The sequence below is a fragment of the Anopheles gambiae genome, chromosome 3, assembly GCF_943734735.2.
Source record: "Anopheles gambiae chromosome 3, idAnoGambNW_F1_1, whole genome shotgun sequence".
NCBI lineage: Eukaryota > Metazoa > Arthropoda > Insecta > Diptera > Culicidae > Anopheles > Anopheles gambiae.
Window position 1 is genome coordinate 11740078 of NC_064602.1, and position 27812 is coordinate 11767889.

General features: G+C 44.6%; 2 protein-coding genes across 12 annotated transcripts in view; both read left to right on the forward strand.

The window, feature by feature from the left end:
* The window catches only part of LOC1277441 (paxillin), a 70161-nt gene that overhangs the window by 9101 nt on the left and 33248 nt on the right, over positions 1 to 27812 (forward strand). Inside the window, exons 1-2 of one of the 8 annotated variants that reach the window (XM_061662051.1) lie at positions 12764 to 12842; positions 21267 to 21852. The exons of 2 other annotated variants lie outside the window; for them this stretch is intronic. In XM_061662051.1, coding sequence (XP_061518035.1) covers positions 21765 to 21852 — 88 coding nt within the window. In that variant the 5' untranslated portion in view covers positions 12764 to 12842; positions 21267 to 21764. Of the gene's footprint in view, positions 1 to 12763; positions 12989 to 21266; positions 21853 to 25490; positions 26210 to 27812 lie in introns of those variants that run through there. 5 more of the 8 variants (XM_061662050.1, XM_061662053.1, XM_061662052.1 and 2 more) reach the window with 5 other exon arrangements.
* Positions 1381 to 8315, forward strand: LOC3291738 (ubiquitin carboxyl-terminal hydrolase 7). 4 transcript variants are annotated; one of them, XM_061662045.1, is made up of 4 exons: positions 1381 to 1568; positions 1879 to 2630; positions 3599 to 3881; positions 3956 to 8315. In XM_061662045.1, the coding sequence occupies exon 4, from the start codon at positions 3960 to 3962 to the stop codon at positions 7323 to 7325; it is 3366 nt and encodes a 1121-aa protein (XP_061518029.1). In that variant the 5' UTR covers positions 1381 to 1568; positions 1879 to 2630; positions 3599 to 3881; positions 3956 to 3959; the 3' UTR covers positions 7326 to 8315. The 4 variants fall into 4 exon arrangements, with proteins under 4 accessions (XP_061518029.1, XP_554912.2, XP_061518027.1 ...); XM_554912.3 differs by having other exon boundaries at positions 3599 to 8315; XM_061662043.1 differs by lacking the exon at positions 3599 to 3881.

The window sequence follows — 27812 nt, forward strand, 5'->3', positions numbered from 1 at the left end:
AAAAAAAAAATCGATCGGTCAGTCAGAACATCAAAGCAAAACATAACACGATGCCCTCTCGTTAATGATGTTCCATTGGTAGGAGCCTGTAAGCTACTGTAACCTCGAAAAAAGTTCACATGAAAATTCGGTTTTCAGGATTTTATTTAAATAAATTGAAATCTTTTTAGTGTGTAAAATCTCAACTACAATCCATCCCGTAACATGATTTCTAACACCTAAAGGTGTCCGTAAACGGTTTCTGAAACATAATTTTTAATGGCAAAATCAGTAAGCATATTTTGCCTGAAAGAATTACGAAATTTACAGCTTAAAAATATTAAAATTTTACAGAACTGTACATCAGCAACGTGTATATCAGCAGCAAATTTATGTTCTGATTTGTATTGATGATGTTTGTACAAAAATCCGTATTAATTGATATATTTATGTGGTAATATTTTATAATGGTGTTTATTTGATGTTACATCCGACAAATGTTTATTATTAATTGTATTTCTGGATTCTGACTTATCCTGACTTATGACTTATATTTCTGGATTCTACAAAGATTTAATTTTGTATTGGATTTCTTGTACAGTCTTTCCCCGAGTTCCGCGAATAATGCGTAACTCGAATCCGCGTAACTCGAGTGTCGCGTAACTCGGGAAAAGACAAAATACAGTCTTGTTGTTGTTGTTTTTTTTTGTAATATTATCATTATAATTTAATCCTTCTTCATCAATATTTTAAGAGTTTAAACCAGAAGTTTTTTCGATCTTATCAGAATAGTAACAATAATTGATAAAAGCTAGTATTGCTTCAATATTCTTTTTGTATCGAATAGAAGCGGCCATTCCCTTGTTCGCTTCCCAAACTTGTTCCTAAAAAGTTGACTTACTTTTGGTTGTATTTTTATAGTTGACTGATTTAATAATTGTGCCTGTATAATAAATGTTTAATAAATGTTGCGCCTGAATGCAAAAAGCAGTGAACTTATATAAAAAGGCATTATGCATAAAATGAAACTATATTAAATAAAAAAATAAATATATTAAAATAAATAAATAAAAGGCATAAATTGTGTGGATTGCAAAACATATGTTATGCCTATAGCATAGGCTTATGCCATTAGCGCCTTAAATGAAATATTTCATTATCAACCATGGTTTCCTATATTTTTGTAATATGCGTTGAACAATTTTATGTTTTAAATTAAATTGTATGACTAGTTTCGTGTGCTGCAATAAGTGACTGCACAAAAAAAGTGAACGAATAAATTAAATATATAAAGAAATAAATAAATTCAAAACGCAAGCAAAACGGAACGTTTCATTTTTGCTACTTGGGAACGCGCGCGAACGTCAACGTGCGTGCGTGGTCTGTCACAAACGTCACATTCCGGCCCCGATTCGGCCTGCTGTCAAACGCGCCTGTCATGGACGTACCTTCAGCCCGACCGTGCAAGAATGGTGTAAGCGTCGTTGGCAGCGCAAATTTTCGTGCCCGAGCGTTGTAATTGAAGTATTTTCGTACAGTTCGTGCCGTGTTTTCGTGAAAGTGCAGCAGCCGGAGTGCAGCCAATACGGGTACGGGTGCAAAACTCACCAGTGATCGGCAGCGAACAGCGCGCGTGTGTGTACGTGCGTGTGCGGATGTGTGTACACCACCGTTCCCGACCCGCTAGGTCACATCACCGACGTTCACCTTCCTCTTTTTGCTAGACGGAACCCTACAACGGCAACCCCTTTTGCTCGCACACACACTCACGCACACACGCACACACACACACACTGCAGACCTCGCGTTGACGTTTAGCTATTACGCCTGCTCATTTTCTTGGTCATTTCTCTACCTTTTTTCTCCCTTCCCGTTGTGTGCTCGCGGATGCATCGGCAGTGTTTTTCTCCACCGACTGCCACTGGCACACGCAAGGAGGAGCGTGAACCGTGAATTGCTAAAAATCAGTAGTGGCCAGCCCATCAAACGGTAAATATTGGCCAGCAAACTGACCGCGCGACACTGCGGAAGTGGGGAAAGAAAGGATCCTCCCAGGGATCGGTGGCAGCAGCAGCAGCAGAACCGAAACAACCGCAGCAGCAGCCACCTCGAAAGTGGATTGGACGCAGGGTCGGCTTTCGCTGGGGTAAGCCACACAGAACTGCACCCAACGAACCGGATCGTCCGTCCGACGGGCAGCCAATCGCAGCAGCAGCAACCGGTGAGCAAGCGAAGGAAGAAGAAGAAGAAGCAGATCAAGAAGTCCGGCCGGTGGTTGTTGCGGAGCAGGGGAGCATCGAAAGCACTGCGGCGCCCCCCACTGTCGCTCCTCCGGCGAAGGCGAAATCGGCCCGCAGTTCGCTGTTCAGCTCGCTGGTGCTAGCAGCAGCGCCCAAGCGTCGCAAGGCAAACAACATCATCCCGGCCGGTAGTGGTGGTGGTGGCGGTGTTGTTGAGGAGCGCAGCGGCGCCAGCGTCGGCATCGCCGAGGAAGGAGGCACCCCGGGCCCCGAAGGACGACGACGTGGTGGAGGAGGCGGAGGCGTAGGCTTCCAGCTGCTGACCCGCTTTCTCACTGTTCTCGGCGGAAAACGTGCGCACCGAACGGCCGCAAAAACGGGGAAGGAATTTCTTCCGACAGAGGGCTTAAAGTACGTATCCAGGCCTAGTCGCGGGCCGTATGAAAACAAAGAACACCGTCCCACCCCCCCACTTCTATTCTCCCCGTTGTCCTTGACCCCTTCCCCATTCCCCGTGTAATAGCACCTTCTTTGTCCCCGTGTGATCAAGCTTCCCACACCATCCGCACTTTCCTTTCTTTTTTTTTGCGCACCCCAAAACACGACTGAGAACGGAGCCCCGTTCCGTTCTCTTCGGGTTCAATTAGTTTGTTGTGGTTTTGTCGAGAAGAACAGAATTCTTTCTGTGCGCGCGTGTGTGTGTGTGCATGTGTAAAGTGGCCACTTTCGGTGTTTGTGGAAGAGGGAAAAGTTCCCATCTCCCAGGCGCTCCGTCGATGGCGTGAAGGAGGAGAATATTTTAATTAATACCACTCGTTGATTGCATCACCGGGTGACCTCCTCCGGTCCCTCCTGTGTGTGGACGACCATCACCAGTGTTCGATGTTTAATTAGATTAATCGGTTCGGACGCTGGTGTCGGGGGGGGTGGGTGGACGATAAATTACGCATCCCGCGCGTGCACTGTTTTGTAGTTGCCCCAGTGGTCGTGCTTGTGCCGGAGCAATGAGTAATTGGAAGGAAAATAATGCAAGCGAAATGATTCTGTTTTGTGGCATGACAGAATTGTCAATCGTTCTTGACAAAGAAGCTGTAACGAGGATACTTTGATACCGTACCGAGCTGTGTGTCACGTTACCTTGGAAACTTTTGTGAGGAAATTTTAATTTTGTTTCTTTCTCCACCGAGATGTCTGCTAGAAAATTAATTTTATTTATTTATTTTTAATTTGGCTGGTGTTAACTATCACGCCATAACGGATGAATCACTGAGAAGCACGGTGCTTGGAGTTGATCTGTCCTAACCTTCCTTCCTTCCTTCCTTCCTCCTCCTCCGTCACACCATCCCAGTAGACAGATTGTTCACCGATTGTTCTGAAAGTTTGTGTTTATTTCTCTCTCTTTCTCTTTCTCTGTTCTCTATCCTCTGGCCCAACTCCTCCTGGCCTCATCATCCCGGTGCGCTGCTTCTCCCATCTCGAAACTCGATGTCCCGCCATCCCGATTGCTGCCGTCGTGTGCCAATCGGTTCCTCCACCACAACAACGGCTGCCCGATCCCGATCGCTCCATTTCTGAAAAAAAAAACCCCATCATCATCATCATCCTTCTCCTGTTCCTGTGTGTCCTGCTACTGCTGCTGCCCGGCGGTCGCCCCGGTCGCGTGTATGCGTCATGACCTCGCCCGAACCGGACCCGGCGGAACCGAAACCGAAACATTGTAAACTCTCTCATTCCAGCGCTATGGATTTTGACAAAACCGTGGAAGCGATGGACACGCAAGACGACAATGAAATCGATCCGCCCAACATTCAGAACCTCACGAACGCGGTCGCCGCAGCACCACCAGCCCCGACGTCAGAGGCCGTCGTCGCCGCAGTGGCGGCAGCCGCCGTCGCCGCCGCCAACGGTGCGAGCGCGGACGGGGGCGGGGAAGCGATGGCGCTGGACGATCAGGACTTCCTGAACGACGAGGTGCGGTCGGAGGCCACGTTCAGCTATGTGATAACGAAGTTCAGCCGGCTGACCGAGTCGATACTGTCGCCGCCGGTGTACGTGCGCAACCTGCCGTGGAAGATACTGGCGATGCCGCGCAACAACGACAACTCGGTGTCGCCCGCCAAGGGGCTCGGCTTCTTCCTGCAGTGCAACGGCGAGAGCACCAGCAACAACTGGAACTGCTCCGCGTCGGCCGAGCTGCGGCTGCTGAAGGCGGACCGGAGCGCGGAACCGTTCATCCGCCGGATCCGGCACACGTTCTGCATGCAGGAGAACGACTGGGGCTTCTCGTCGTTCATGAACTGGCAGGAGATACTGGACCCGGCGAACGGGTTCATCGAGAACGACACGATCACGCTGGAGGTGTACGTGAACGCGGAGCCGCCGCGCGGCATCTTCTGGGACTCGAAAAAGCACACCGGGTACGTGGGGCTGAAGAACCAGGGCGCCACCTGCTACATGAACTCGCTGCTGCAGACGCTCTACTTCACCAACCAGCTGCGGAAGGCGGTGTACAAGATGCCGACCGAGGCGGACGATGACTGCAAGTCGGTGGCGCTGGCGCTGCAGCGCGTCTTCCACGACCTGCAGACGCAGAACAAACCGGTCGGCACGAAGAAGCTGACCAAGAGCTTCGGCTGGGACGCGCTCGACTCGTTCATGCAGCACGACGTGCAGGAGTTTCTGCGCGTGCTGCTGGACAAGCTGGAGAACAAGATGAAGGGCACCAGCCTGGAGGGCACGATCCCGAAGCTGTTCGAGGGCAAGATGATCTCGTACATCAAGTGCCAGAACATCGACTACACGAGCCGGCGCACGGAAACGTTCTACGACATCCAGCTGAACATCAAGGGGAAGAAAAACATCCAGGAATCGTTCAAGGACTACATCGCGACGGAGATCCTGGACGACGACAACAAGTACGACGCGGGCGAGCACGGCCTGCAGAAGGCGGAGAAGGGCATCCTGTTCATGAAGTTCCCGCCCGTGCTGCACCTGCACCTGATGCGCTTCCAGTACGATCCGATCTCGGACAATTCGGTCAAGTTTAACGATCGCTTCGAGTTCGACGAGAAGATCAACCTGGACCCGTTCCTGGAGTCGCACGAGGAGACGCCGGCCACGTACATACTGCACGCGGTGCTGGTCCACTCCGGCGACAACCACGGCGGCCACTACGTGGTCTACATCAACCCGAAGAACGACGGCAAGTGGTGCAAGTTCGACGACGATGTGGTGTGCCGGTGCAGCCGGAACGAGGCGATCGAGCAGAACTACGGCGGGCACGACAACGAGCTGAACATGCGCCACAGCAGCAACGCGTACATGCTGGTGTACGTGCGCGAATCGGTCGTGCACCAGGTGCTGGAGGAGGTGAAGGAGAGCGACATCCCGGAGGAGCTGCTCGAGCGGCTGAACGAGCAGCGGCGCATCCAGCAGGTGCGGCGCACGGAGCGCACCGAGGCGTCCAACTTCGTCAACCTGAACATCCTGCTCGCGGACTACATGGAGGTGCACCAGAAGTCGGACCTGTTCGACGCGACGACGGCCGCGTACCGCACGCTGAAGGTGCGCAAGACGACCGACCTTGCCTCGGTGGTGCAGCAGGTCGGGCGCGCGTTCAAGGTCGACCAGTACCGGCTGTGGGAGGTGAAGAAGCCCGCCAACCAGAAGCCGCACAAGTTCGAGTACATCGATCCGGCGTCGACGGAGACGTGCGCCAAGTACGCGTCGCCCGAGACGAAGCACTCGTGCACGATCTTCCTCGAGCTGCCGCTGCCGGGCCGGACCGAGCTCGAGCCGGTCAAAATCACGTTCGAGGACACGCTGCTGTTCTTCAAGTTCTACGATCCGGTGGAGAAGCGGCTGAACTACTGCGGCCACGGGCTGTACAAACCGTCGACGACGGTCGCCGAGCTGGTGCGCGGGCTGAACAAGCGCGCCTACTTCGAGCCGGACACCGAGCTGCAGCTGTACGAGGTGGTGGACATTAACAAGGCGCAGAAAATCACGGACCAGTTCCAGACGCTGCAGACCGCCCTGTCCTTCCTCTGCCACGGCACGATCGTGGTGTTCGAGAAGCTGCACCCGCCGCAGGACAATCTCGAGTTTCCGACGTGCGAGGCGTACTTCAAGGATCTGTTCTGCCGCATGGAGGTCATCTTTCTCGACACGCTCATCCCGAACGATACCGGCTTCACGCTCGACCTGTCGTCCGAGTCGACGTACGACCAGATCGCGAAGGCGGTCGGCCGCCGCATCAACGTCAACCCGTACGAGATACAGTTCTTCAAGAGCAAAAACTACAGCGACCTGCCCGGGCAGCCGCTGTCGCACAGCTACGCCGGCTCGCTGCGGGAGGTGCTGCAGTACAGCAAGACGAAAACGATCCGCAAGCTGTTCTACCAGAAGCTCTCGATCAACATCAACGAGCTGGAGAACAAGAAGCAGTTCCGCTGCCTCTACCTGATGCCGAACCTGAAGGAGGAGAAGGAGCTGATCCTCTACCCGAACAAGAACGGTACCGTGCGCGACCTGCTCGAGGAGGCCCGGAAGGTGATCGAGTTTGCGGAGGCGAGCACGAAGCAGCTGCGGATTTCCGAGCTGTCGAAGAACCGGCTGTCGCCCGGGCCGGCCGACGATACGCCGCTCGACCAGCTGCACGACTACACCGAGAACCCGTTCGTGCAGAAGTCGAGCATCGGCAACCAGACGATGTACCGCATCGAGGAGGTGGCCGAGGACGAGGTGGCGCTCGGCGAGCACGAGATGCTCGTGCCGGTGCTGCACTTCACCAAGGACATCTCGAGCGTGTTCGGCATACCGTTCTTCATACGCACCGTGCAGGACGAAACGTTCGCCTCGCTGAAGGAGCGCATGAAGAAGAAGCTGGGCGTGTCGGACAAGGAGTGGGAGAAGTACCGGCTAGCGATCATCACCGAGCACATCGACTACATCGACGACGAGATGATACAGATCAAGCTGGAAACGTTCCGGGGCGATCCGAGCGACCCGCACTCCCGGACCTTCCTCGGGCTGGAGCACATCAACAAAAACACCAAACGCAGCAGGTTCAACTACATGGAAAAGGCGATCAAGATTTACAACTAGATATCCAGCAAGCAGGAGTGTGTGAGAGAGAGAGATAGAGAGAGAGAGATAGAGATACTAAATTTGCGCTTTACAGTGCTCAGTGAAAAGCCTTGTTTTCCCCCGCCCTCATCAGGATCATCGATCGAACGGTTGTCGTCATCGTCATCGCCGCTGCTATCATCACCACCGCCAACACAACCCCTCGACCTTTTTGTGGGCTGTTGAGTTGAGCCGCTGGAGGGGAGGGAATGTAGAAAGTATGTGAGTGTATTTGAAATATCACGATTTTTTGTTTCTATTCTGATCGGTTCATGTCCAATATCGAGGGCACGAAACGGTCATTTTAAAATGCAGCAGTGGTCCTCGGCCTTGCCAGAGGTCAATGCACACGATTTATTCTTGCTGCCGGCGAGACACTGATTGTACCATAGCAATGAATGTTGTGTAAAAGAGAGAGAGAGAGTATGCAAAATACAAAAGAAACGGATGAGACGAACTAGGTTCGACTTCAACACACACACACACAACCGGTTGAAGACAGTCAATAGGCGTGTTATCGTTCATTCTTAAATTGAATGGCCGGGAAAATCTTGTTGCATTGCCTCCATACATACACTCACACCCACATCAGCAGATAAAAAACATCGAGATAGGAGGATGAAGCATTGTAAAATTAGCAATTACGTACGGACCTGTTTGCTTTTATGGGGAAAACTTATCGCAAAATTAAGGGGCGCCCCCAGCCCCAGTTAGGAACACCGCGCACAGCGAAACCGGAGAGCAAAGAAAAGGGTTGGTAGGAGCCAAACCTGTGCGTTCCCGGATGCGCGATTTTTTTCTGTTGTCGCATACGGTGGGTGTGTTCTAAAATACTTTTAAAAGCGCTGAATAATGTTTCATTTTGGGCGCGCGCGCAAGCTTTATACTGCTGTTTTGTGTGCTTTTGGTTGTAGTTCGTTTATTATATGCTGCTTTTGTATACAGTTAATATAATTCTACTGAAATTAATGTGTTTTTTTTGTGTCTCGTTGTGTTTTGTGTGTTTCAATCCGGTGCTGTGTTTTGTGTGTACAATTTTTGCTGTGGAAGCACGTTAAAAGACTCCCATTGCAGCAGGACAGCAACGGCAAGCAGACAGCGACGAACTCAGCACACAACCAGCCGATGCGTAAAAGAAGGTGCAGAAGGGTGGCGTGATATAGGTATGGTTTGTTAAGGGCGATCCATACCTATATCAGGCAGCGATGGCGATGGCGATCGCCAGACAAAGTCTTTACAAACGAAACCCGAACCAACCAACCAATCAACCATGATACAATTACTGCTGGCATAGAACGTAATAATAAAAAAATAGCCCAGAGTGTGTGTGTGTGGGGTGCTTCTCTCGAGCAACAAGTGCCACAGGGAGATTAAAAAAGAAGAAGAAAAAGAGAACTCCCCAGATGGCGGATTAGGAATTAAAACGAATTATGCAAACAGTTTAATATTATAGATAGTTGTGAGTGAAAGAGGAGATACAAGCAGATAAGTGTGCACGAGAGGACAGGCTAATAATGTTGAACAAAAAAAAAATGATAAAAACTAAAACAAAATACATAACTGCACACAAACACACAGAAATACGCGCGGCGTAAGAGATTTGCTGAGATGTGCTGAAGGCAAATTACAAGATAGGATGTACAGATGACACTGACGGCCAACAGAATGACGAACCTAGCGACCGGTTGGAGGGTTTAAAAAGTTGTCCAAGAACAGACGATAACTGCAGAGTGTTGATGCAAAACAAAAGGTGATCTTGGCAATTTAAAGCTTATCTTTGTGTCGCATGTAAGCATCGGCTGAGAGAGAGAGAGGATAGTAATTTGTTACTAGGAAGGGATTGCTTACGAAAAACACTGATGATGAGCATATTCTCTCTAACGATTATAGAAAACAAACAAAACATCGATGGCGTAAAAAACCCAGCGGAGACGAATTAATAGAAGCTTAAAAAAGAGATACGATTAAAACTGAACGAGCGGTGAGAATTGTTGAGAATGAGGATGGATGAAGAAAGTCTGACTCTGCAGGCGCACGAAGCAAACGCAGCGCGCGATCGACAGCAAGACCAAGCCAGCATATGAACGCGCACGTTTAGTACTGATGATCACAGCTCTGCCCCAGTTACTGATTTATAACTTTAAAACAAATGTCTAATAAGAATATTTTGCTAGCTTAGTGCGTAGCATGGAGAAAGCGAGGGACGACAGAGAGAGAGCGAGAGGTAGACGGTCTAGAAAGACAGAAAACAGACACGAAAACCCTGCCCAATGATCATCATGGAAGAGAGAGAGAGTAAGTTCAAGCTGTCGGTGTGTAGTAGCAGTTCTCGTGACTTTCATACACAACGTCGACAGCCCCCCTAGCCTTGCGAGGTGAGGATTCTAGACAACTTACGTGCACTTACTAAAAACGCAGAAATCCTTAGCTCTTGCTCTTCTGTGTATTTGCGTGTGTAAACGAAGAGGATGGTTCTTCATGCCCGCCCCCTCCGAAACCACAGACAGAGAATGTTGGCACACAGGAAATTGAGTTATAGAGAGTTGGAACACGCAGTTTTGAACGATTGACTGTCGCCGTCACCGCCGCTCAGAGACTAGGAAAGATTAAGCAACATTAAAGAGGAAAATTAAAAAAAAAAATAAACAAAAAGAAAGTGCAAGAAGTCATTGCGAAATGGTATAAACAAAAAATGCAAGCAACTGAACAAAAAAAAATAATAAAAAGGTTACAAAAATAAATGCTACTTGTTTTCTATTCTACCTTGGCATATATGCGTGCTTTATTAGTTGTTTATGTTTTTCTTTTTTGTTCGTGAATAATTTTTACTTTTTACTTCTTTTAGAATGTATATTGATGTTTTTTTTATATTTATTTCTTATTCTTTATTTTCAAATTTTCAAAATAATCAAGTATTTCAGAGGGTTTCAGGGGTTATCATAATTTTGGGCCACATTCTTGACCATTTCTTAAGGGTAGTGAACTTTATGTGACGGGAAGTCCCTTTTAGGACAGCCACATTGGAAATTCCAATTGCCAAATTGCCCCCTCTTTCCTTTTGGACGTCCTTATAGGACTTGACTTGGTATAGCTCTGTCTTTGTATCGGTTACTATATTGTCCTTCTACATACGGGGCCTAGAAACCTTCTGTACATCTTGTACTCTAACGCGATTTCGTCAGATCTGGACAGTGCCACGTCAGATATAGTCTCAGATGCGTCCGTCGCGAAATGAAATCCAAACCTACGTAGGGATGACGAACAGATATTTAGGTGAACGTACTTTTGAAATGGGGAGTACGCACTCGAGGGTGGAGACTTCGGGAACCATCTTCTTTAAGTCAACCCAGATCCTATCATACGCTGATGATATAGACAGCATTGGTTTGTGACTCTTCTATGCAGCAGAAGAATAGCAAGGGATCGAGCAGGCGGCAGAGAATCTCGGATAGCAGATCCTTTGGGGCAAAGACAAATTGATGGTGGCAACATCAGCGGCCCTTCCAATAACTAACGAAAACCTACGTAGGTGTGACGTACAGATAGCAGAACACACTTCTGAAGTCGTCCCAGATGTCACCTATCCCAGGGTCAGCTGAGTTGCGCGCAAGAATGCTGGTTGTCAGCCGATCATGGATATGTTTGCAGGGTCGCTGATGGTGCTGTGTTACCCATCAGTTTGGTCTTTTCCTTGCGTTTATCTGGAGTCCCAGGTTCTCTACCGCCTTGGTAGGCTTTAGTTATATAGGAAAGCGGCAGACCAATGATGTCTGTATAATTAGCATATTTCGAGGTCTCCTTTGACATATAGAATATGGTTCCCGAAGACTCCACTCTAGCTTATAAATTGATTCTATCGTTGAAATTTGCACAACTCGCATGACTTGTCCATATGACCTGAGCTTCTATACGCAGGACTGACTATCCTAGTATAATTACATCAATGAGTCATAGATAGTCATGCCCATTATTGGACAGGCATGGCCTAGACTAGTGATGGGTAAAGTTTGCAAAAATCCGGAGTTGACTCCGATCCGACTACAATAATTTCGGAATCGACTCCGGTAGGTAGGTCCGCCCAGCATTATCTGGAATCGTCCGGAGTCGCCCAGAGTTGCTCGGAATCGTTCAGACACGACTATGACTCCAAACGACTCCGGGCGATTCCAGACAACTCTCAATGACTCCCAACGACTTCGGAAGACTCCTACTCCGAACGACTCCGGACGACTGCGGACGACTCCTGGCGGAACTAGTATAGATTTTAGGATTTCGTATAGATTTTAGGATTGATAGATTGACAGATAGATAGATGCTGAATGATGTTTAATAAACTGCGTCGTATTTGTTAGTTTAAATTCGCTCCACTGCAGTTCTCGTAATGAAGCTCTATATGTGTTTCGATGACTCATTTATGATTCATCCCATCTTTACAAAAAAAAAAAATGCTTGCAAGCCGAGCATAGACGATTTATTGCTTATTTAATCACCATTATTCAAAGCAACAGCGATAACATCGCGCGTGCCATGCACAAAGATGGTTAACAGCCACGTGGGGCGATACAAACCGGTACTGCTTTTAAAAATAATTAAAAATCGCGATGTTCTTGAAGCTAATTTCCTTCCTTCCTTACTTGCATCATGATTCGACACCTCACACTTCTTCCTAATTTCAAATTGATGAGCTCACAAGACACCCAGTTTTCTGTTGTTTTTGCTATCGCTTAAATGTCACGTTGGTGTCCGATATGGGTTCAGCGGCTTCCGAGTGCGCCACTTCCTGCTTCTGGCACCAATCGATTTATCTAATCCTCTTCCCTTGCCTTTTCTAATGGCTGATGTTCGATTGGAGAAAAAAAACGAACAACAACATCGAAGAAGTCAGTAAATCCATCATCATCATCAAATAACTCTTACCACTCTTACTCCCTTTTACTCCCGCGTGTGAACGCTTTCCCGATGGAACGGAAGGTCATGTAAGCGGTCGATTTAGTGGGTGTGTTCCTCCTCTTCCTTCCCTCTCCAAGTTGCTAGTTTGGGGGTGCGATATGCTGCTGCTGCTGTTGCTGGTGGTGACGGGACGGGTCATTAAAAGGTGCTCGGCTCTAATCAGCTGCAACGACCATCACCAGTTGGGCGGGCCTGCGTTCTGTAGCAGAGGGGGAAGCATTGGACAGGGGATGAAAAAAACTCACTAAATACTAAACAAAATAAAACTGAAAGCAATGAGCAGCGAAAGAAAGAGAGAGAGTGAGAGACATCATGTTTGCGAGCGCAACAGAGAAGATTCTGGGTTTGACCGAGCGCGCGAGAAATGACGCGCTGTTCGAAAAAAGAAAAAAAATCCCGCGCGTATGTGTCGCGATCGATCTAGTGTGTAGAGGACCATGCCGACTACGTTGCCGTTGCCCCTGGCAGTCAGTTGGTCGCCATTGTTCAGTGTCGTTGCTCGGTGGCTGTTGTCGTCGTTGTCGCTCGGGGGCTTTGGGGACATTTGTAAACAAAGTTTTTAATTAAATTGTCATTAAAAGTGTGCCAACAATTGTGTATTGCGTATTACTTTCTTCGGGCCCAGTGTAGGGGTGCGATGGGTATACTATTACCCGCGATATACACACGCACGTGTTTCAAATGTAGGAAAGGTGCTTCACTCTCGAAGAGTATTGGTGTGTTATTGTTTTTCGCCAACAGAAGGTCCGTGACCGTTTTATGTCCGTCTCAGCTGATGGATATCTACGTGATATCTGCCGGTCCGGTGCGCCTGCACGAGACAATGAACCCCACACAACCTTCCATCGAAACAAGGTTCCCCGCAAGTTGGGGCCACCAAATAGTCGAACATGTGTCGAAGCAGACCGCGCGGTTTAGAGCCAAAAGTCGTCGTCCACCAGTCGCTCTGCGTAACTCTGCTCCGGTCGTGATGCGGCCCAGTGTATCAGTGTGTGTGTGTGAGATTAGGATTTAATTTATTTTGAAGGCAAACCCTTTACACACTTTGTGTGCTGTTTTATCGTTTGCCCCTGTTGTGTTCCGGCTTCATTCATATCTCGACCGATCAAAGTGTGCGTGTACGCGTGTGTAAGTCAGTGTCAGTCTATGTTTCGCGACCCAATCAGCAACATGTATCGTAGCAACACCCAGGCGGTGAAGGGGGGAAGGAAAGGGATGGATGAATTAGTTGGGGTTTATTTTTAGGGAGAAAATCAAACGACAGGTCGCTTACGAAGGCACACATGTGTTGGCATGTAGGTGTGTGCGTGTGTGTGTGTGTGTGCGTCGGTTTTCTATTCTTTTTGGACTATCCGGACGCGATCGGAATGTGTAATAATTAGCCCCCCACCGGTCTGTTACGGCCGAATGTGTCCTCCCAGGTTAGCTTGCTGGTGTTTGTTTGCATGTCTCTGCATTGATAAACAAACTGATAGCAGGTGCACGCATTAGAGCTGTGACACGGTGTGTGTGTTTGTCATACTTGTCGCTGGTTGGTGTGTTAGAAAGCGGTGATAATGTATACATGCTCTGCTGCTGGCTGACATTGCGCTTCGTTCGGCGTCTTTTACAGCGTCTGAGACAGTATAATGAGGTTTTTTTGGCCTTGGTTGGCTCGTCATCTCTTTTGATAATAGAGAAAAAAGACCTTTTTGCATGTATTATTTCGATTTCCAGAAGCTTTTTCGGTCTTATCAGCAATTTGAATTGAAATGAGTGCAAAAATTAGAATATGATTGCTTTGAATTGTGTTATCACAAACTTGAGTTGTCCGCTCATAATCCTCATAATTTTTGATAACAAATCACAAATAAAAAATTAGGATTAATGAGGTCAACTTTCTTTTGATCGATTAGAATGAACCCTTTGTTGTTGTTCGAAATATAATTAAAATGTTTCTAGAATTGCTTATCTTGATGTCCAGTATAAGCAGAACATCTTGAATTTATTTTTCAGGGAAAGTCAACCCCACAAGTGGTACAAATGCAGGCCTTGTTAAGCCAAAAAAAGAAGAATTACTCGTATTATACTTATTTAGGCTACAACATGTTCTCAAATCATCACATTTTTGAATTCTAATCGTTTCAAAATTAATAATGGTTGATCCTTTTTATTTAAAAACTCCTTGAAATGAATGTGATAATTAATGAATAATAATCAAATTATTGATAATAATTAATAACTAATTCAAAATGTATAAACCCTAATGTTATTTTACACATTAGGAGTATAATACTAATTATAGCTCAATGATGAACAGTTTACCTAAGTTCGTGCATTCTAGAAACTCAAGAATTATTTTCTGTTATTTAAATCAGGAATCTTAAAACTGCGGTCCGCGGGCCAAATACGGTTCCCAAAAAGAGTCTATAATGTGGCCGGCGATGACTTGTTAAATGTTAAACTATTTCAAATCGAAACTCAGATTTAATATTCAAAAGTTGTGAAGATTTGACATTTTAGGTTTGTAATTTTTTGCTATGCTAGTAAGATTGAGGACCTAAGATCTAGATTAACAATAGGTTTACGGGCTTCTCTTATATACCCATCTCTACGGACTCCCGTCAATTATACGGGTAGGTAGAAATACGTATTTAGATTGGTTAAAATCATGAAAACCCCTCTTTTATTAAAATTATTAATCTTTTAACATGTTTTGATTTCCATAAAAAAAATCTACACAATGTTACTTTATTGTAGTAGTCGCTACTTTTTCCCCGAACACATGAACCGATATGTTTTCGATACCACATTTTCAACTCCCGCGAAAAACACGAGGAATAAGTTGATCAGCAATTTCGTTTGAGGCTGCTTTATTTAAATCATTTATTAAGATGTTTTTATGATTATAAGTGGTTAAAAAAATCGGGTAAAAATCTATGAAAGTTATCAAAATAAAACTTATGCTGTAAACTCATAGTATGTTATGATTAACTTACGAAAAGTAAAAATCAAGATTAAACAAAATGCGGTCTTTGCAAGTTACATTAGAGCCCTTATTAAGGTGAACAAATCTTACAAATCTATAAGTTAATTTAAATCATTAATTGAACGTAGTGACAGACAATAACCTAAAAATGCTGTTTGCACTGTTTAATTTAAGTTGGTTTAGCTCCGTTCTAGCGCGGCATTTGCATATGCAACTGCAGTTGCAGCGAGTTCCCCCCTGAAGTTTCTATCCCTCTCTCTTACTCCTCCCTATAGTATCGTTCTTTTTTCTTCCTCCTCTCTTACAAAGCAACAAAACGTTCGTTTGCAAAGTCCACCAACAACTACACACCATTTGGGTGGGTGGAGGTGTGTGTGGCCTGCTGTCCATCAAATCTCAGACCGTGGAGGACGCAGCGGTCCGTTAGACACAGGAACGCCTCTTCGCAACTGTGAGGAAATTGTGTGGTAGAAGAAGGAAAGGGAGCGAGTTTCTCTACAGAACAGAAGGGGGGCAGAAATCTGCATCGCCGCAGAACATCAACCTGCGCTCGTTGCGCTGAACAACGATGCGTGTCACGCTCACACACGGGAACAAACACAACGCAACGCGCTAGTGACCAGCGCGCGGTTCGGTAGCGTTTGCGCGCCGCGTGGAAGGGAATTTATTTTAAATTTTAAATTGTGACAGAAACGGCCAGGATTGCTTTGCGTCGGGTGATTCCTGTGTGTGTGTGTTTTATTTTGCTTTTCTTTTTTCTCTTTTCCGCCCTCACGGACTGGCACACGGTCCCTTACAGCACGGCTCAGTTGCGCCTTCGCACGGTCGTGGTTCTATCGCCAGACAGGAAAACACCTTCATCTACCCGCCCCCACCCCTCCTCCCTTTCCCAGCAACGACCCACTAGTTGCAGTGTCGGGTCGGTGTGTTGTGGTCGTATTTTGAATTTTTCACTGACCGGTTCGCGCCGACTCTAGTCATCATTACTCTATTAAGGGACTGTCGGTCTTGCCGCACATTAGAACATTGGGCTTTACTATTTTTAATTTAGTTATTTACTATTTTTTAATTTTTTAAGAATATTTTTAATATTTCTTTTCTATAAAATAATCAATATTGCCCAATATGGTATTATGGATTAATATAATACAATATGTTTTTAATAATTTTCAATTGTTACATAGCGCTTGGATATATTTTAAAAATCGAGGATGCCTATATCGCGGATTACAGATTACAGAGTTTTTTCGAATCACTTTCCAATGTCAACAACAGTTTTCATTTCTAGCGAGCTGTTTTTCAACAGCTGTCAAATGTTGTATTTGCATTACAATATTTTTTTAGTTCATCCCAAGGTGCCTAGAGAGTCTACACGTTGGTCCTTAGCTCTGATTTTGATAGCCATAATGGATGGAGATTTCTATGGAGATTAGCATATAGGGTGTTAGGGTTGCTAAGGACATTGTATGAATTTCTGAGTAACTTTGGACACCCTAGCTGTCAAATGAAAATTTGGGCAAATTACAATGAACGGACCGACCTGTAGTAATTTATAGACCTTGGTTCATCCACATGATTTTCAACACAAGCCGTTCCATACAGTTCTTTGTAATGTGTTGAAAATCATGTAGAAGAAACGAAATGTTATTGTATGACAGATGTTGAAAAACAGAGAAAAATGATGTTGAAATAGGAAATTCTTTTGGAAAAACCTGTAATCGCCGTTTGTTCTGATCTTACAGGGGTTTCCAAGTCACTTTCCACTGTAAACATTGTTATTCACCGCGTACAAAATAATGTTCCACATCGATCTGATATTTCATTTCCATCACAATAATTTCTAATTTCTTCAGCATGATTTTCAACACGACTCAAGCTGGATTGAATTTGACAGTTCTTTGTTATGTGTTGAAAATCATGTGTTAAAACTGAAATTTCATTTTGAAGCAAATACACAACATGACAGCTGTTGAAAGACATCTGGGATTCGATGAATAATTACGTGCACATTCGAAAGTGATTTGGAAAACCCTGTATTGAAGTTTTGAGCTTTTTGAGATGTTTTCATGTAATCACAATATATTTTTTCCCTTATTTCACATGAACTTCAACATGAACACTTTACGGCCTGAACTGGTTTCTACAAAATAATATGTGTTTTTATTGATTTTTTTCCAAATTGAACAACAAATTGATATGAGTTGAGAGAATGCGTCAAAACCGCCAACAATTAATTATGAATTTTTTTAATATTGTTTTCTCACAGCGAATTGTTGGAAATTTATTAGTGTTGAAAATCATGTTGAGGAAATTAAAAACTCTTGCGATATAAATAAATAATAGATGATCGATGTTGAAAACCATCCCGTAACATCACGCTTATAAGTGAATTGGAAACCCCTGTAAGACTTGACAACGACGAATTTTGAACGATTTTTTTTAAAAGAACAGATTTAAAAACTTATCTTGAACGTGTCGAGAATGTAATGCGATCGTTAAGGGATCGTAAAACTCCGTTCTATTTTCCCACTATCCCATCGGTCGGTTTTCGTGCCACACAAACACACACACGCACGCACCCAAGCACACACGCTGTCCATGGCGCCCAGAATTTGTCCCCGAGAAACGCCAACAGGCGCGACGAACAGGCTGGGACGGCTGTGTGGCCCCCAGATGTGTGTTTTTTTGCTCCCTCTGCTACCGCAAACCATCACGCTAGTAGGGCGGCCATTGGCCCACGTCAACCGGCCTCTAGCAACTTGATCAACCTAATGCTTCCCATACGCGCGCGTACAATCCAGCTCAGAGATTGCTGCCGCTGCTGTGGGAAGGAAGTTTGTGTGTGCGTTTTTTTTGCCGACGCCGACGATCTTCATGCTACTGCCGCCGACGAACCACGGGACCGAAATCTCGTGAAAAACGGTTTTCATTCCATTCGCAGTGCTGTGCGATCGCGGAACGTGTATCTCTCGCTCTTGGCAAGTCTCCCCGGTTTCGCGAGACAACAAGTGTGGTGTGGTCGAGCGTGCACCCCGCTCCGTTTGTTCGTGTAAGGAAAATCCCCTCGAAAATCCGTACGTTTGTGTGATTATTTGGGCATCGTTTTCGGCACAGTGTTGTCACTCGTGTTTTTTACGGCGTTCCCTAGACAAGATCCCAAAGGAATAGTTAACAAAAAAGTGGGACACCGACGGAGCTAACAGCTACATAAGTCGTTAAATCGATCAGCGCCAAGAGCAGATTACTGTCACCGACAGTGCGTCCGCGTGTGTGTGTGTGTGAATATGTTCTTGCTGACAAACTCCCCCTGCCTGATGTGTCGTTTTCCTGGTGACGAAATTGTGATCGCAGCGTTCGCATTAGCGTGCGGGGAGACATGTTTACAAACATCATTGCAGGCTACCATTTTCTTAACCGGAACCGTTGCGTCTCGGCGACGGATCCACCCTATTGACGATCGTGCCGTGGGAGTGTCACGATTGGGTCACAGCGAGCACAGAAGCGCCATGTGCCAGCCTGTCCTAAGGGCCATTAATTTGGCGAGACGCTTGGTGCCGCGATCGTGTCAATTCGGTCAATTCCGAACCAAGTGCCATAACAAGTGTTAAGTGTCTGGGACTCCCACGCGGCCAATTGTTTTGTGACGAGGTGTTTGGTGTCGCGAGATTGCACCGCAGGATGGGAAAAGAGGCAGGAAAAAAAAATGGAAGGGAAAAGTAGTAAAGTTTCGAAAAGCATTATATCCTTTGGTGGTGACGTGATCAGAAGCGTTGGAATTTTGCTCACAGTTATTCCAGTATTGTAGTGCTAGATCATGTGTTGTGCATTTAACGATCACTGCGACTAATCATCTGTGTTGGTTAATGCAATATTAAGCTATAGAAGACCTCGGTTCGTATTGAATACGGTTTTCGTATTGCTAGAATTCTAAACAATTGTCAACAAACAATGTTACAGTTAATGTGTTAATGTGTTAACGCATCTATTTATTTATTTGTGACAGTGTATTTCTATTTATTCAGGAAGTATTATTTATACATGATTGAGTTTATTGTTTCATTAGTTACGAAAGCTCGTTTTTTGTGCCTTCACCTGCCAATAATTCGTCATTACTTCAATTTGCCGGCGCAATTTCCTTAGCAATATAGTATTTATATTTGTTGGAGACTATGGATGATGCTTTAGTAATATCACATTTTTGGCCAGGAACCTCAATTTTAAATAAATTTTGATTTTTACTGTCCCGGACCATGTTGGAATTTCCTAGTAGTTGTGTCATTTTTTTTTTCAACACTGTGCAGTCATTATCCGATATACCCTATCGTACTCGTATCGTATCTCGAGTTTTTGCGTGTAGCAGATTCCTATGGAAAAATTGTTTACACTACTGGTTCGAGGGTCGAAAATTATCGCCACAGAGTTTTGCATTAAAGTTTTTTTTGTTGTAAAACAGGTATCTTTTGCACAAATTGAGTGCAAAATGCTTTTAGAACATTAGCGAAATTCAAAAAGAGCATAAAATATTTCAAAGAATTAAAATATTTGCAAAAAAACACATGGAGCTGTCAAATTTAGAAGAAATTGCGTAGTGCGAATTCGCATATTTCGAGTATCGCGTACTGCGGATAAATGCTGTAATTTTAACTTTAAAAACAATTGAACATAAGCATGTACATGTGAAAACTGTGGAAACATTGTACCGTGTGCTCCAATACCTTCAAAAAACTATGAAAAAGTTCCATATAGCATCACTGATGACCCTATTAAACATAAAACTAGAAGACAATTTAATCTGATTTGTTCATTTTTATTATTTTTCATCTAGATGTGTTAGAATTGTTTTATATTACTATTATAAATATATGAAAACATGAAGCATCAAATCCTAAATACAAATTTGTTGCTTGTAAAGCAAATTTGGCTTTTTGTAATTCTTCTTGAATTCGATCTGGATGATCATTTCCTATTTGAGTTTCAGAAACTCTTGTTAATGCCTAAAAGGACTTGATAGAACTTTTCAGTCAATTTTTTAAGTACATAAGTTTGTATTTGTTAGCAATACTCTTCTATTTTGTTCTATTTATTAAATATAAAATATATATAAAATAAAACATCAAATAACTAGCTAAAATCACTAGTTCCAACGCATTATTAAGTGGATAAGCAGCGATCACAACATGCCACCATTAATTTGAAAGACGTGTCACGAATTCGCGCTAGAATCACGCAACCGCTTTGCCCGCAGTGGTTCTTCAACTTGGTTGGCGCTGTGCCGGTTGTGTGGTCTCGTGTGTGTGTTTTTTTAATCATTTTATTTTTAGATTACGCAATTGTTCCTGCTACACACAAAAGCACGCCGGGCAAGTTTTAATTTCGCGTATTAATGCTACATTTGTTACGCGCGCGCGTGTCTCTCCGCCGGCTGACAAATGAACGCAACAAAAGCGAAACCACCGGCTGCAACACATTCTATCCCTTCGCCGTGCCACGCATCCTCTAGTGCAGTTCAGCGTTGCTAGTTGTTAGTCACAAGGTGGTGTCGATTTTCAAAGGTTTTCCACCGGGAGATGCTACCATTGCCTGGCTGTGTGTAGTAGCCGTTCGAGGAGTGAACTGACCTGAAGTGGCCTAAAGAAAACATAAAAAATACACATTTTCTGCTCCTTTTTTCCTTCCGTCCCTTAACGCGCTGTTTTCCACGGCCGGGGAAATAATTTATGGCAAATAAAGCGACGTCGGTAAGGCACGAGATCATCGGCACACCCGAGCGAAGGGCCCCCCAGTGCTAGAACACTAAAGAACGGTAACACTCGCCTGTGCGTTGGCTGGCTGGTCGGTGCGTAAATTAAATGCTTTGAATCATTTTTCATCTTTCCTCGTGTGTTTTTTTTTCGTTTCGTGCACCTCGTCGTTGGGAAACTTTTCGTGCGTTTTTCGTGTTTGTGTGTGCTTTCAATAGCTTCTTGAGGTGCGTACCACCACACCTTTTTGAATGGGTTTAGTTCAACATTTTCTCCCACAGTGTGTGGCAGTGTGTGCAACGAGTTTAGCTCTGGCTGGTGGTGAATAGTAAGAAAATTGATTCGTCTACGTAAATCGGAAATCAAAACATGCGATAAACAAGATTTTTCCAGAAAAGTGTGCCCACGTCTAATGAGACATCCCGTTTGAACGGCCTACCAGTGTGTTGTGTGTGAATGTGGTAAATGTGCGTGGGGGAAGGTTGTTTTCCCAGCTGTTCGTCAAGAAGCCGGTTCGAATCGAATTTCATTTCCAAATGTAACTTCCAACGCGCTCAAGAAACCAGTGGTAGTGAAGCAAGAGAAAAGAAAACACGCAACGACCCCGCTGAAGGATCGTATTGTTTGTCGTTGTCGCTGATCAAACACCGTTAAGCTAAGCTTACTGCGATCGTTGGGCGGTGGGTGGTGCTTGCTTGCTTGACGAGCGAATGCTGTGCGTGCGGTGGTGTGGTGAGCAGTGAAGCGAGCGGCCCCGAGATGGATCGAACGTGCTATGGAAAATTTGACCCAGGAGCTCGTCAACCGTACCGCTGTACACTAAGAGATCGCGGCATAGCGCCAGGATGTAAGTTTGTTTGTGGTTACACAGAAATGTTATGATGCTAACAATATTAAAGGTCATTTTACTAATATTTAATATGTTCAGAGTGCCTTCTCGCTAATCTTAAATTTATGGCTATAATTCTTTATCATTTTGTTGAGGAAACTGCGTTTCACAAGAAATACATCTCAGAAATAAGGACATGCACTATAGAACTTCAAACTTTGGTTCTGTTTACGTTGGAGTATTTGTTTATTGAATTATATTGTATCTTCAAGCGTCTATTGTATATGATAACCAAAATGTACGTGCTAACAACTTGTTAATTTATTCGTCTGTTCCCCGATTAATGCATAAGTTTTCTCTGACCAGTGTTATCAGAAGTTTGAGTTAAATCATTAACTCACTTTTAACAAACTATCAAAATCTTACGGAAGGTAGCTCGTCGGTGTGGAGTGTTCATCGATAAATCATCGATCGAAATCGAGATCGAAAATTGAGTTAATCACGAATCTTTGAATTAAAAGTCATTAGTCATCTCAAAGTGTTAATTCAAATTAGAGGCAATAAAATAATCGTCACGCACTTGAACTCTTATTGAGATGACAATGCACTGTTAAGTAATAATGACGCCAAAGGGCGAATGTAAGCAAACTAGTGATGGGAAAAATGTAGTTTTTGTCGGAATCGATTCCGGCTAGCTTCGCAGTTTTCTGGAATCGATTCCGGATAGTAGGTCCGGAATCAGTTTCCGGAATCGATTCCGGAATCGGCTCCGGAATCGGAATCGACTCCGGAATTGGTTCCGGAATCGCCTTCGGAATCGGAATTGGCTCCAGAATTGATTCCGGAATCGGCTCCGGAATCGGAATCGCTTCCGGAATCGGAATCGCCTCCGGAATCGGCTCCAGCATTGATTCCGGAATCGGCTCCGGAATCGGATTTGGTTAGGCGCGCGGTCCAATCATACTATGTATTGATAACCGCAAAAATCCAAATTTACTTGTAAAAGATCCATTCTCATGGAGAATCCCGAACTGATTTTGCTCCGGAGTCCGCTCGGCTCCGAAGCCAACTCCGGAATCGCCTCTGGAATCGGCTCCGGAATCAGCTCCGGAATCGGCTCCGGAATTGGCTCCGGAATCGGCTCCGGAATCGGCTCCGGAATTGGCTCCGGAATCGGCTCCGGAATCGGCTCCGGAATCGACTCCGGAATCGGAATCGATTCCAGCATTGGAATCGGCTCCGGAATTGATTCCGAACACGGAATCGGAATCGGGTAGGTCCGATTCCGAGCTCCCACCACTAAACAAACCGATTATGAAAAATTCAATAACGGATAGTTTCTTTACGAAAATTTTGCTTTTTAACGATAGCATTTTGTTGGTTTGGATCCCGTTGTACAAGATTCGTTTCGCACGAATTAACAACATGTACGTCATGGGTTCTAGGCCCATTTGGACCTTGGACCCTTTTACGTAGGACTGACTATCCTGCTGCGGGTAAACAATACAGGGATTTCCGAGTCACTTACCAATGTCAACAACATTTTTAATTCATGCTTGCAAGATTTTTTTCAACTGCTGGCAAATGTTATATTTGCATCACAATAATTTATCAGTTCTTCCACATGATTTTCTACACGTCTCAAGTTGAATTGAGTGTGACAGTTCTTTGTGATTTGTTAAAAAAACATGTGTAAGAACTGGAATTGTATAGTGATGGCAAAACAATATGAGATAGCTGTTGAAAAACATCTTGCAGGCGGTGAATAATTATGTGCACATTCTAATACGACTTGGAAAACCCTGTATGTCATAGATCGCCAAGGCCTTCATTGGTACAGTTGCTGCGCTCATGGAAAAAAAGAAGAAGCAGAATAAGAATAGGTTGTTGGTGTCTCGTTCTTGTTAACATTTGTATGTTTAACATTAATTATATTTTTCATCAGCAAAAGTTTGCTTCATGCGGCTGAATGGAATTAGTTAACTATCGTTTAATTGCAATTGCATGTAGTATTTTTTGCCCTGCATCAAACCATTTCAAAAGTTCTTTTTAGAAGCTGAAATAATGCCTCAAATCTGTGTCCCCTAGTTTAATAAATGTTGTATTAAAATAATTTTAAATTTATTTATTATTATTATTTTATTTATTTTTAAATTTATTAACTCATTATCATAAAATAAATGTGTGTTTAGGGGGATATGTGGGATATGATCCACATTTACAATTGATGTGTTTTTCTTCTTCTAATGGTGTTACCACTACACCTGACACGATTCCAATTAAACCCTGCACCATCATCCCTGCAATTGCTAAAAAGCTCGTGCTTTAAACCCCAAAGCTTCCAAAGTTCACCAACAGATGGGGTGCGCCGCGTGTAAATCGCTGCTCTGGATATGGATGTAACCGTCTACACACGTGGTGCGGGCGGTGTTTGTTCACAGCTGTTTAAATTCCACCCATACTAGCCATGAAACACTGGAGTGTACTCCTTTCCTCGGTTAGTGTCGGGGTTTTTTTGTTGTTGTTGTATGTTGATTCTTTGCGTGGGGAGGAGACCTACACTTGGACGCCTTCAAAACACACGCACACACGGTGTCCATGTGCGACACCTTGCTGAGGTCATACGTTCGAAATGTGGCATTCCTTCGACACCTTTCTGCGTGTGTGTATGGGTGTAAAGGTGCTCTTTCTTCGCCCGTTGGTGATGGTGGTCGATATCGACGGGGTGGGTACGGGGGTTACTTCCTGTCGCCATGTCGCCACCGCTCTTGTGTCCACGTCGATGATGTCATTATCGTACAAACATGATTTTGCTGCAGCAAACAAACCCGAGACGCCGTTGGGCAAATGGGGTAAATGTGGTTTTCTTGTGCACTCTTCTTGCTCTAACCGATCCTTCTTTTCTTACCGATCGTTCGAAAGATGAATGAATCGAAAGAGCTCTCTTTTAAACTGCGGTGCTGGGTATTTGAAAGAGGGGTAAAAGTCTTTGTGTGATATGGTGACTGATCGATCATTCCACTGTCGGTTTGTTTACGTTGCATGAAGATTTTTATTGGTAACTCAAATAATTATCAAGTAACTGATGATCTTCGCTTTATTATTATAGTATATTGTAACGCATTTTTATGCTCAATTCATTTTTTTTAAATAAAACAATGTGAAGAATCGATGAAAATTTTGAATTATAGTCGTAAAATTAATTTTTATTTTGAGGAAGTTATGGTAGAAATACCAATCTTTTGAAGTATTAAGAACTCTACTGTGCGATGGTCTCAGTAAATTTGAATGCCCAACATGTGCAAGGGCTGAACCAAAACATACCACAGGAGTTCTTTCTCTCTCTCTCAGTGAATGTGAGAAGAATGTTGTACACATTCCAGTCACTCAAACCGACGGACTAATCGACCGTTTCACTCACGCTCACGTTCCCTAATAATCGTTCCAGTTCGCTGCTCTGGAGGTTTTGACAGGCTTTTTCTTCATTTGCTTTCCCTTTCGTGAACCTGCGAGAATCTTGCGAGGTGTTCATTCGACGGTGCAATGCAAACACATGCTGGAAAAAAAGCAAATCCCCAGCATGAGTAACTGGCCACCCCAAGACGACTCCTCCGCTGAGCGCTAACGCGGCTCTCAATCGCTGGGGCGTTCACGCGATCGCAACAACCACCCCTGCCTGTTTGTTGGTTGTGTTGGTGCGCAAGGGATTTGCATTTGGCCGCGCCACAACCCCCGACGCGCGTAAAGAGCTTTAATCGCTGGCCGTCTTGGTTTGATTTAGTATTCATTGAATCATCGTCATTCGCGCGTCATTTTGGTGTTCGGTGCCGCTCGGTTGGATTGGAAGAAGAACAGGAGTTTGAAGCTTTTTCTGTGCTATTGCAATTGTGCTATCAAAACGCTAAAACATTACGCTGAAGCTATTGCAATTGTTGTGCCTCAAACGCTTTTGTAGTTAATGCGAGCGGTGTGAGTGGTGTGAGAGAGCGAGTGCTAGGCCTCGATCGTGTGCTGTACAGGTCGACGCTTCTTCGACCTCGACGTCTCCGGGCGGTGTGTGCTTACCTTCGGCAGACCAAATGTTAAGAAATGCAGCATTATCACTGAAATGCATGCCCGCTAAGGCTTATCAGAAGGCAGCAAACGATTGTTAGTGGTGTAAAGTGTTGGTTTTCCTGCACTTGCCAGTAAAAACATCCCAAAGAAAGCTGCAAAACCTCACAAAAAAGGTTTCTTCAGTATCGCGTGTTAGGTTGTGCTATTCCATTGTGGTGTGTGAATATTTCAATTTTGTGTTACAGTTCGCGCAATTATTTTGTGTGTGTTTCTGTCTAAAATATACCAGCGTACCAAGCCAGCAGAGGAAACATGACGGGTAAGTTGTCGCCGCTCTGCCCTCGATCTTTCGATCATCTGTTTGGAACAGGTTTGGAACCTGTGACGTCATTAGTTTCTATGCGCACCGGAGCAGCATCATGCGTGAAAGAGAAACGCGCGCTTGCTTTTGGCGCGTCTGTTCGGAGGATGTTGTTGCTCCAGTGAACTTGAGATGATGATAGTTATCCCTTATTCCATTTCCTTCTTCCCTCTTAATTGCTCAAAAATTGGGAAAGAATTTTGCTGAGAAAAAAACCATCCAATAATTGGCCTCGACAGGAAGGAACTCCGACAACCTCAGGCGCTGGTGGTGGAATGTAGGGAAGAAGTATTGATTTCGGAATGTGTTCGATCAGCTCGCTGTTTGTGGTGTTTTTCCTCCGCGATCACCGTACATCAAGCAGTCAGGCAAGAGCAGGGCAAGAAAAATCCGCTCCGAAATGTGATTGCGCGAGGTGGCAGGCAAGTCAGCGGCTATTTTTAGCATTCCAAACACACGCCACGAAGCCACACATCTTCTTCCTACACGGTGTTGTGATCCTACGCCCGGCAAGTCAAGGCAAATTGGGAATATGTTTTTTTCCCCTGTTCAACCCTTGCATGCTTTCAACCCGAAATTCTTGTTCGAAAAGATAATGAGAGGGTTACCTTAGGCGCAGGGTGTACTGTACTGTACAATCGAATCTTTTATTAATTGTTTTCTTCAGACTCCTCTCCAATGCAGTGGAGATTGGGCAGTGTGTTTATCTAACACCGCAGACCAGTGTGTTAAATTCAAACCGGAAGTTGAAACGATATTGCTTCCAATGGTCCCATCGATCGCTCGCCTACTGGCTACTGGCTGCCTTTTTAAAATCATATGCAAATGATGGAACGTGCCGTTTCGTACGTAATTCTGGCCGTGGGAGTGAGTGTGTTACATACGGAACAGTCATTTTATCATTATGTGCCTCTTATCCACACCTCCCTTATACACACACACACATGATGTGAATGTATTCTCGAATGGATGGAGATAGAAAAAACGAAATGTAAAAGGTTTTGCATTACTTCTTTCTGCGATCAGTCTTGATCGATGGAGTGTGATATGATTTATGTCGAAATCTTTAATCTTATATATTCTTCCAGTGTGTTGGTTTCTTTCTTTGCGTATTCGGGTACAATTTTGTGAATGAAACTCTTCAAAGTTTATGGTACGTTTGATCTTGATTGCGTACTCAACCTTGGAAAGGTTTTTCTTATCTGAAGCTTGTTTTTTTTACGTTGCAATAGTTATTTTTATCTTTTATTGCAGGGAAATGGAGGAAGGTTCTTTGAGTATCGACACAATATTGAAATTGATTGATTTTAAACTGTCTTGACCAGTACTGTCTATGAACCCTTGAATTCAAGAATGTATAATTCTAATTCCTATAATTGAAACTCTAATTGAAATAGATTTTGTTTCCCAATATAAGATTCTAATTTTAATAGCTAATTATCTTTAATATTATTCCTTGTCAAGTGATGTGTTGTCGTGAGTATTTTATGTTGGTTTGACTTCCCTGACTCAGCGTTGTACAAAAAGCTCTTAAATTAGTTTTCATTAGCTAAAATAATTC

Excerpts from the sequence above, each read along its gene's own strand:
- LOC3291738 (XM_554912.3), top strand. The coding sequence starts at position 3,891 with ATGACCTCGCCCGAACCGGACCCGGCGGAACCGAAACCGAAACATTGT.